Below are 10,298 nucleotides of genomic sequence, written 5' to 3'. Positions count from 1 at the left end.
ACAACACGCTAAGGTATTTTACAGTTTGCTTTGGCTTTGTCACTGCGGATTGTAAACCACGATTTAACCTACTGCGCAAACACAGCCGCCGTCAACACCCCCGTCGACCAGTCCACTGGTTAACCGTATACAACAGCAACACTGACAAAGGGCAAGGCCCGGAGACCACGTCTGCCGCCGGCAGCATTTACGTGATAGAAGCTCCGACGTCCGGCGCACGCCTACGAGCACAGCATCTCCCTGCCTCACATGCGCACTCGGTAGCAAGCGCGGTGGCTCGGTGCGGCTGGGGGGGCTCTGCCGGCCCTCCCGTCGGCTCCGGTGCTTCGAGAACGGTGTGGGGTTTCCGCACGCTTACGCCTCCTTATTGTGATGCAATAAGGGATCGCAGCCACAGCAATCAAAGCGAGAAAAGTGGCTTCCGCAGTAAGAGTTTGGTGCTGCCGCCGCAGGTGAGTTTGCGTGGCGGATGGTGGTGGGGAATAAGGTTTAATGATGGTAATGGAACCCTGGCAGTTTTGTCGGTGTGTTTTCTTATCAGTAAAGAGGGGCTCCGAGAAGTTACGTCGGGGGGCGGATGGGGGCGGGGGGTTCATCATCATCAGCAGCAGCAATTTAAGGTCCTCAAAGGCAGTTTGTAGCCGGCTGTTACGGGCTGCAAAGCACCAGAGCCGACTTAATTGAATTCCCAAGCGCGTTTTGCGGAAGAATTAACAGCACAGTACTAGCATTCAAGAAGAAATTAATCCTTATTGGAATTCTTCCCTGTCTCTGGCTGCGTCGGTCAGTGGAACATTTAATTGTTTCTGAAAAATTGATAGCTGTAGTCTCTGCCTGCTGTGGCCCTCAATTTCCCTGCAGTGATGCAGTGGGCGGGCTCAACCGGGGGAAAAATCCCGTTTACAATCAAAATATTTGTTTCAGGCATGAAGAATTAAGTGGGCCTGCTCTTTGTCTTAGTTTGGAGCCAAAGTGGAGGAAACGGTTTGGGGTGGGCGGTTGAAAAAGTTCATCTCCGTGTGGTTTTTCTTCCTGACTCAGTTCATAGTAGAGACCGTGTTGTATCCCCAGCAGCAGCATTTCTTCATTTGCAGCTCCCAAGTTAGGGAATTCCGCCTGCAGGTGTTTGTTCTCCCAACCCTTCCTCTGCATTTTGATGGCTTGTAAACATGGCATTATTTTGGTCATGCCTTTGGTATGGGCTTTCCTCTGACTATTGCTGGTACTACTGCTTGGCTGTGCTGAAGCACAGTACAGTGGTTTATATTTTAGGCCCTGTGTTTATAACCGCTGTTACTGTTTTCTTTAAATTAAAAAAATAAGTTCCTCTGCTTTGCCTCCAAACTAAGATTTAGCAATATTTAACTGTTATAGAGGTGCTGTTAAAGTGGAGTTACAGTGCAGAAAGTTCCCTAAAAATGTTGGTACTGCTATTTTCCTATTAAAAATTTTAAAACCTGGGCCTAATTCAAGAGTAGGCATTGTGGTGTCTGCGGTTACCAGTGGCCTTACAGCCACCTTCCTTGGCATTTATGTGTTGCCTCATCCAATTTTAATTTTTTAAAAAAAGATTACTTTCAAAACAATTCTTAAATAAAGTGAGGTAATGGGAATCTGGCACACAGTGAAGCATCAGCATCATTTTCGTTGGGGTCCTTTGTTAGAAAATGGCGATGACTGCAGTTATGCATAGTGCTTGAGAGTGGGTCTGCTTTCCCAGGAAAATAGAGAGGAAATAAGCTGGATGGTAGAGACCAAGTTATGGGCAAAGGTGGGGGCAGAGGGCCACTTTCTGGAAAGTAGGTGTTTTGTGACTGACCAAGAACAATATTTGGGGTACACTAATGACACGTTCCCCAAATTTTAGCTGTGCCTGCCATCCCCAAACGATTGCCTGTTTATTATCTAATTTATTAAAGAGAACTCAAAGCCCCGTCCTCCCCATGCCCTATAGAGTCTATCTAAATGGGGCATTTCCCAATTTGGCAGTCTCCAAATACATGGAGTGCATCAGGCTGGGGAAGATTGCTCAAGAAAGTAAAAACACTTTCAACTTATCCAGGAGACAAGTCTAATGAGTCCAGAAAGGGACTCACTGGACTTCCCGTATCATTTCATGTACATCAAAGTCCACTAATTTAAAACTTGTAAAAATGTTAAATGGTGTACGTGTGAAAGATATTGGGACTTCCATAATGTGATAAAACCTTTACTCATTCTTAGTTATTTGATACTGGATGGTAGACCTTACATCCACCTTTTCTGGCTCCAGAAGTATACCTTTGGTCAGATATAGGCAACTTTGTGCTTTCCAGATATTTTAACTCTGATAATGCTCTCTTGAGGTTATGGGTACCATAGTCCAAAATATTTGGAAAGCATTGGGTGGCCTTCCCCACCCTACATACTTACCTTGTTCCTAAATAAGATTATAGTCCATCCAAAATAAGTTAATCCTGGGTCAATGGAATATCTCCCCCCTTCCTTCTCTTTCTTTGCTTAGCTAAGACAATCCACTGTAAATCACCCCCTGGGAAAAAAAGACTAAATTTAGAAAAAATAAGGACATGTGCAAAATCCTGTGTATAGGTCACAGATTCTTTTTGACGTTTTCCTTCAGAATTACTGGAAGGCGTAATTTTTTTAGGACTGTGTTGTCCATGTGGAATTTGTGCTAATGGTGGAAGACTCTTATTCCTGTGTAACTTTTTCCCCTCTGCTTTACTTATAGTTCACGTGGGGTTACCCTCGATACTAGTTGTTACAATGGGGTCTTCACACTCGGTGGACTCCAGTAACTATTGTTCCAAGAAGCAAAAAGAGAGTGATGATGATTTGTTGGCCAATAAAGATCGAGAAGAAGACATTGCCAAGTTTCCGTATGTGGAATTCACTGGACGAGACAGCATCACCTGCCCCTCCTGCCAAGGCACTGGTTGCATTCCTACAGGTAATTGTATGTGCCCTGCTTTCATTGGATGGTGAATCCTTTTGGACTTGAACATTTCGTGGTCCTAACCTGCCACTCTCCTCTTCTCTTCCTACCTTCAGCATTTCCTTCTCCTATTTCATGTTCTTCCTCAGAGGTGTAGTAGTGACTTTGAAGAACAACTTTCTTGTCAGGTGAATGGATGGCACTGGAAACTTTTTTTCCACTCTGTGATTGGCTTATCACTTTGCTCTAGCTTGGTTTGCGTATATTGAGCTAGTTGCTTGTACTGCAGGAACCTTCGTGTGGTGTTTATCGTTTGTCGCTTTGACTGAGATAAGGAACGATGACCTAATAAGGTTAGGGTTCTTTGGAGAATTTTGTTTCAGGGCAGGACTTGGGCTGGATGTTTTCAGGATCTTTTCTGCTATGGAGTTCTGTAATCTTACAGCCAGTATACTTCGTCCTGGCCTGTTTTTGAGAAGTTGTTCAACCTCAGTTTATCTTCTTGATTCTCTCCCCCCCGCAACATTTGCTGTCATGACCACACCTAAAATTACCGGTGTCCATGGGGTTGACCTGCCTGAAATCGAATCCTTCCTCAGATAAAAGCTTCGATAGATCCGGTTTACATATCACACTAAGGCATAATGTGGCTTCCTTGTGTTACGACACCCTGTTATTTTGGACTTGTAAATTATGGTTTACAGCTTAGCATAATGAGTGAAACCAGACTGGATCTGTTCCTGTCAACCTTACATTGCTTCTAGTATTTGATGCAGTGTCTTTTGCCTAGTACAACTTCCGTCTAGTACAACTTGACTTACAACTTCACTGGTATGTTGCCTGTCATCTAAAACAGTGGCTTAGAGAGCTCAGTTTCATTACTGCCACATGAAGTGAAATCTTGCTTAAGCTATTTCCTTATGTTTATTTAGGTTTAAAATCCCTGGGAGACCATGCATGGTCTCATGCTCCAGAGGGGTTCCTGTTTTTACAAAGCTTGTCACATTTTTTTTTCTTGGTAACAAGACAAAAATGTGGTTTTTAAAATGATGTGTTCTTCACTTCTACTGTTAGCTCATTGTGCATTTAAAGTAGGACTCTAAAAAGTGGTCAGTTCTCTCTGTGACATGGAGAGGCTGGTACTCATGTTTATTATTGCTTTTTTTCCTCTAGAGCAAGCTAATGAATTGGTTGCTCTGATACCGTACCATGATCAAAGATTAAAACCTCAAAGAACGTAAGTACAAAAGAAGAATTAATTTTTTTTCTTGTGTTACCAATAGAATTTGGGCATGCATGCATGAAACAAACGAATATGCAGCTGAAAAGTGAGTTGTATTTCCAACCCCACCCATGTCGGTTGACAATGCTTGGCAAACCATTTTAATCTCTAAAATATCTGGGTGCTTCTGGGTTATACCCTAATGTGATCAGACAGCCAAAATAATTTGCTATCCTCAGTCTGTCCCTGTAATTACCAAGTGAATTCCAGCATGTCTGGTGTTGAATTAAATAGGAATCTTGACTACTTTCCTAAATGCATCTTATTTGGAGGCAACCTTTGCCATTCTTTCAGTGCGTCTTAGAGCATCTCTCTCACTTCAGTCTGATCATGGCTGATTCTGAATAGGCCTCATTTCAAATAATTTAGATCTCAGATGCGGAAATGCTTTTGAACAACAAGGAGTATTGATTGACATGTATATGATGAGAGACATTTTCATGGACTGAACTGAGAAGTATTGCTTCTGGGATGAAATTTCGTGAGGGGAATACTTTAGATGAAGCAGGGTCTAGTCTAGGGCTGAGGACTTGGTGATTCTTCACGTGCTACTTGGTTACAGTTTCAATATCCTTTATTATATCTTATACTGGGGCTGCTGGGAAGTGGAGTTAGCAATATTAGGAGAATCCTGGGTTAGAAATTTCATTTTCCTCAGTGAAGTCTTACTTTCAGGTTCTGATATAATTAAATAACTGCTTCAAGTTTCTCAGTTGCATTGTGATACCTTAAAAATAAAGGGTTGCAGCATAGGCTTTTGCAAACTGGAGGAGATGCCTAAAATCCTCACTTGACTGATTGAAACTGTGTAGCACACACTGCCCTGGAAATGAACAGTATGAATGGCCAAAGCAGGGTTAAGAGTAGTGGTTTATAATCAGGGTTTGCAATACAAAAATTAAAATAGAGAAGGCTTGTTTTTATTTTTTAAAAGTTCTTCTTAGCTTTATCTCCTATGTATTCAATGAGATTAGCTGTGGAAGTGGGAAATTGATTGAAGTCTTAGCCATGGCATGGGGAATCTGATTTTTGCTTAAGATTGCGCAGGGCCCTGTCCCAGACTGACTTGGGGAATGAAAAGTATTTGAATATCATATTTGGCTCTTTTCAGGCTTGGATGAAATATTTTGTAGTGACTTGTTATTGGCCTGTGATTTGTGTCTCCAGAAAAACTAAGGTGCATTTTAGAATGGCTGGGAAGATTCTCATGTACAGTAAAGTCGTTTTCCAGATCTTATTATGTCTGATATGTGGACTCAGAATTTTGCAAATGGTAAACAACAGTACTTTGTTGAGATGCATTAAGGAACTGAATATTAGGTAGAATGCCTTCCAGTTCCATCGCTAAGTGGAATAGGGGATCTTTTTGCAACGCAGCAAGATCTGCCTGCAGGACCTGAGCACCGAAAGCAAACTGACTGGACTGTTGGCCTTGTCTTCTGCAGGAAGCTCTACGTCTCTGTGTCAGTGCTGCTCTGCCTTCTGGTGTCTGGGTTGGTTGTCTTCTTTCTCTTTCCACATTCGGTGCTTGTGGATGACAATGGCATCAAAGTGGTTACAGTCTGGTTTGATGAAAAAAACTCCCTTGTCATTCTTGCCATCACGGTAAGGTGCCCGTGCATGAGTTTAATGAAGTTAGATGGCCAGGGTGACTGTTTCCTGTCTGTCTTCAGCTGTTTTCCTTCCTCTCTCTATTCACAGGCCACCCTTCGGATCAGGAATTCCAATTTCTATTCTGTAGCAGTAACCAGCTTGTCCAGTCAGGTGCAGTACATGAACACTGTGGTTGGGACCCAACAAATCAACAATGTTACTCATATCCAGCCACTGAGTGACCAGCTGGTATGGCAGTTGTTTTACTTACCTGAAACTGGGATCCAATGGAGAGAGGGACTGTGTCTGGGGAGAATAGATATCTTCTAGGTAACTCAAGGATTGCTTACATGAGTGAAAGGCAGTTTAGCTCCTATGAATATCAGTGTCCCCATGGACTCTTCTCTTGGCTCCTTGCAATATGATTTTATTTATTTGTAGATTATTTACTGAAAAGTCAATAAATGGGAAGCTGGCACACGCCAGAGCGCTCACTGTCATAACATGATCAATTGTTCTGAGCTGCCCAAAATTGTGCTCTAAGATGGGTGGCCCTACAAATCTTTTAAATAAATATATGAATAAAGAATGTCTCTTGACTCAAAATAGACACCATAGGTACTCTGAAAAAAACACAATCTCCTGCTTTATTTGGAAATGTGCTTATTTTGGGGGATCCCCCCAAAAGAGAAAGGCAACTGGGAGTGTTGAGAGCGTCTAGGGATATGGTTGCCTCACTGTTAGTTTGGAGGGGTTTTTTTATGACCGGCGCCATCTACGATGGCAACCTCTTTGTGAAGAAGCAAGAGCTTGCTTTCAAAATTCCAGATTTGCCAACTGCTCCCCAAACTCCTTGTCCATTGCTGGCTTATATTTAATTCATGATTTGTTTTTTTCCAGGTGAATTTCACCATGAAAGCTGAAATGGGTGGACCTTATGTATAGTGAGTAATTTGTGTTTTTATATTTGAGCTGTAATGAAACTCTGCAGTATTTGCTATAGGATAGCTACCACTGCTAGGTTCCCTAATAAAGTTTCAGCTACCTTGTCTTAGACAGCCAGTATGGGGTAGTGGTTAAGGCATCAGGCTAGAAACCAGGAGACCAGGAGTTCTAGTCCCGCCTTAGGCACAGAGCCAGCCTGGTGACCCTCGGCCAGTCCCTTTCTCTCAGCCCTAGGAAGGAGGCAACAGCAAACCACTTCTGAAAAATCTTGCCAAGAAAACTGCAGTAACTTGTCCAGGCAGTCTCTGAGAATCAGACACAATTGAACGGATTAAAAAAACAACACCTTGTATCTGCAGTAGAACTGCGGCAGTTCTTTCTATGCTAGAGAACCAGTGGCTGGGTATAATTTATGTGTAAGCCTTCACTGGTGTTCTAGGCTTCCAAGGATCATGCCTGCTTACTCCCATTTGGCTAAAATTAGAAGCTTTTTCCTTGCATGCTTCCATGTCAAATAAAAAAAATATTAGGAATACCTTCCTGATTCTTCAGAAGCCATAGAATCCCATGTAATGTTTCTCAGTGCTTCAAACTGCTGGAAGAACCCAAGCCTCTTTTGAAATATTTTAATTGTATGAATGGCTTGGAAAATATGTGTAGAATAAGTATTTTCCTTTTCATTCTGAAAGAAAATTGATTCCTAAAGAGAGATTGCTGTGTCAGTCTGCCACTGTTAAATAGCATCTCTACTAAATGATGTATATTCATATCCTGGACATTTTTTTAAAACTAATGTAGTTTCAGTGCTAGTGACTTCCATAATTGGAGTTGGAGGCTGAATACTGCAGCACATTGTGACTGATTTAACAAAAATCTTATGTCTAAAAAATAGTCCATATCCCAAATAAAGCTAAAAACAGATTTGGCAATAAAATCTGCTAAAGCTTAAATTCAAAAGCACTAGGCTATATCATGTACTGGATATAGAATAATAATTGTTTTAAGACTTCTTGCATTATTTGGTTTTCTAAATTATTTTAAGGTTTTGTGACTCTCTCTCTTTTAGTTTCTTTTGCACGCTACCCAAGATCCGAGTACACAATATTGTGATTTTCATGAGGTGTGTAGCTCTTACGGGGGGGGGGGGTTGTGTGTGTGTATGTCTCTTGGGTTAGAAACTTATTTGAAAACACTCCTCCTTCCTGTTTTATATTTTCAGATATAAATCCCTAACTAGTTATGAGTTCATTTTCTGGTATGGGGCGGGGGCAGTCACCACATTATTTTTTCTTAATCCCCAGAGCCCCCTTTAATAGTGACAAATAATGCTGATTTTTGACAGCACAGTTGCCAAAAGTTGGCATTATGACTTGCTGTTTTTTTAATTGGAAAAGGCAATTAAACTGTTATGTATACCCCGGAGTAGGCTTAACACATTTAAAATAAACTCTCTCAAAATAATATTCCCCTCCCCCCACATTTAATGTCTCCTTCCCTTCTATTTTCTTATAAAAACACCAAGTGAACCACCCAATTTTGGTAGGAGTGGAGGGAGGGTTGGTCAGGCCCTTTATATGTCAGTAGGCCCCAGGATTACTCTGACCCCCACTGGTGCTTAGCAAACCTGCCTTTGGCTGAACTGTTTTCTGGGCCTCCAAAGGGGAAGAGAAGAAAGGAGCTGCAGGCAGGTTAAACCAGTGGGGGAATCTGTTCCCCTCTAGATCTTGTTGGTCTCTAGTTCCTACCACCTTTGGCCTCCATGGCAAATGGTAAATGGCAATGGTATTCCCCTCCTTTATTTTTAATGCAGATAGTTTTATTAATACGTACAATGGTGCCCTGGTATTCTGTAGATAGGTTTTGTATGCAGCTTAACTTGAGCATTTCTCCAATGTGGAGCTGCTGTATTTGTAAGTTGAATAATATAAACATTCTGGCCCATAATCTAATATTTTAGTGTAGGTATATGTTGTCTGGAATTCAGTTACTTTTGGTTTAAGAAAGAATTTTGTCTTTTCCTCTTTGCTTCTGCCTTTCAGAACCTCAGTGAAAATCTCTTACATTGGCCACATATCTCAAAGTTCCTTGGAGACCTACAATTACGTTGACTGTGGTGCAAACTTCACAGCTGCCCATTCTGGCCCTTAGTCCTCAACTCTAGAAGATGAAGCTCAAAGAGGAGGACAGCTTAAGTCAGCTACATATACTGGTGATCTTAACTAGCTGGCTTCCATTACATTATGGTGGAATTTCTGTCTGTTTTGAGGAAAAAGAAGAGGCTGTTTTAGCCCTTGGCAAAATGAAAGGGCTGGGTATGTAGCCTTCCTTCCACAATTCTGCATGGACAGCTGGACTGCGCCTTGGTGCTGTTTTGAAGAGAATCTGTTTAATTCTTCCCTCTCCAGTCCCCACCTTCTCTTCAGGCACCAGTTTGTGCTTTTTCTGTTATTTCTCACTGACTGACCTTGCTTCTTAATAAGATTTGTCAAGTTTACAGGTTTCTCCATTAAAATTTAAGAAAGGATAAGTTTCTGAAAACGTTTCATTCCTTGTTTGGCTGGACTACTAACCATGAAACATATTCCAGGACAATGACCTTCTGACTTCGTTATTGCCGATAAGGGAGCTAATCCAATTGTAGAAAAGGAAATAATCTTGAATAAGGATTCCATGTACCCTTTAAAACTTCTGCCTTGCTTATTGTCAAAGAGAAACAAACCAAGAGTATCTGTAGAATAAGCCCCACTGAAACACGTGAATGAAGCAACAGTTACAGCCTTTATAGGTGAGATTCCTATAAATGTAATGTGGCTTTTCATGGATATAATTTTCTGTGTACACCATTCCAAAGAGCACACTGTTGACTTAAGAATTCTCACATTTACTGAATCTATTTTGATTTTTTTGCTTTTAAGAATGAGCATCATGGAAGGGTTCAAGATCTTCAGATTTCTACAGAAGCAGTGAGCACTCTTTAATCCTTGTATCTCCAAAGTCTCTGAATTGGGGATTATAATGGCTTAGCTGGCCTTTATTATTAGCACAGAAGAGTTTAATTGTTCAGGTTTGGGTAGGGATGGGAGTATTTTGTTTTCGGCAGAGAGATTTATCTTAGTGTTGCTGTGTAGTGTCTTTTCTCTTAAAAAGATCAGTATGGGATAACTTCAGACATAAATTTAAGAAGTAACATTAGAATTGGAGAAAGATATATCTACAGTAGATAATCTTTTTTTTTTCAAATACCAGTTATAGCAGTTCACCTTAAAATTTTTCAGTGTTCTAACTCATCTGCTACAGTATCTTTATTTGAAGAAGAAAAAGAAACCTATTTAAACTTGAAGTCAATTTTAAATTTTATTTTTTACTATTTAAATGATGGGGAATTTATGTTCATTTAGAATCTGTACTTTTCAGTTTGGCAGACTGGATTCCTGAAGGAAAGAATAAACCCTTAAATCTTCTCCTTTGAGGAGTCTGCGGGTTTTTCTTTATCAAAATTGAATTGTTTTATTTTTTTATTTTAAGGGGGCTAATGGAGACACA

General features: G+C 41.0%; 1 protein-coding gene across 2 annotated transcripts; it reads left to right on the top strand.

Moving 5' to 3' along the window:
* The first annotated feature begins 341 nt into the window (after window positions 1-341).
* On the top strand, window positions 342-10,216 carry TMEM106C (transmembrane protein 106C). 2 transcript variants are annotated; one of them, XM_063293801.1, is made up of 8 exons: window positions 342-452; window positions 2,732-2,950; window positions 4,109-4,172; window positions 5,663-5,822; window positions 5,919-6,059; window positions 6,711-6,754; window positions 7,822-7,875; window positions 8,795-10,216. In XM_063293801.1, exons 2-8 carry the CDS (start codon window positions 2,767-2,769, stop codon window positions 8,901-8,903), a joined length of 756 nt encoding a protein of 251 aa, XP_063149871.1. In that variant the 5' UTR covers window positions 342-452; window positions 2,732-2,766; the 3' UTR covers window positions 8,904-10,216. The 2 variants fall into 2 exon arrangements, with proteins under 2 accessions (XP_063149871.1, XP_063149872.1); XM_063293802.1 differs by lacking the exon at window positions 342-452 and having other exon boundaries at window positions 2,712-2,950.
* The last annotated feature ends 82 nt before the right edge of the window (window positions 10,217-10,298 follow it).

The sequence above is a fragment of the Candoia aspera genome, chromosome 2, assembly GCF_035149785.1.
Source record: "Candoia aspera isolate rCanAsp1 chromosome 2, rCanAsp1.hap2, whole genome shotgun sequence".
NCBI classification, from domain to species: domain Eukaryota; kingdom Metazoa; phylum Chordata; class Lepidosauria; order Squamata; family Boidae; genus Candoia; species Candoia aspera.
Note: the sequence above shows the minus strand (reverse complement) of the source record. Positions and strands in the feature narration are given on the sequence as shown.

What these genes read in the sequence shown, in the direction of transcription:
- TMEM106C (XM_063293801.1), top strand. Translation starts at nt 2,767, where the DNA reads ATGGGGTCTTCACACTCGGTGGACTCCAGTAACTATTGTTCCAAGAAG. An exon ending in TTGTCATTCTTGCCATCACG is followed by an intron (nt 5,823 to 5,918) that starts GTAAGGTGCCCG and finishes CTCTATTCACAG; the next exon opens with GCCACCCTTCGGATCAGGAA. An exon ending in ATGGGTGGACCTTATGTATA is followed by an intron (nt 6,755 to 7,821) that starts GTGAGTAATTTG and finishes TCTCTCTTTTAG; the next exon opens with TTTCTTTTGCACGCTACCCA.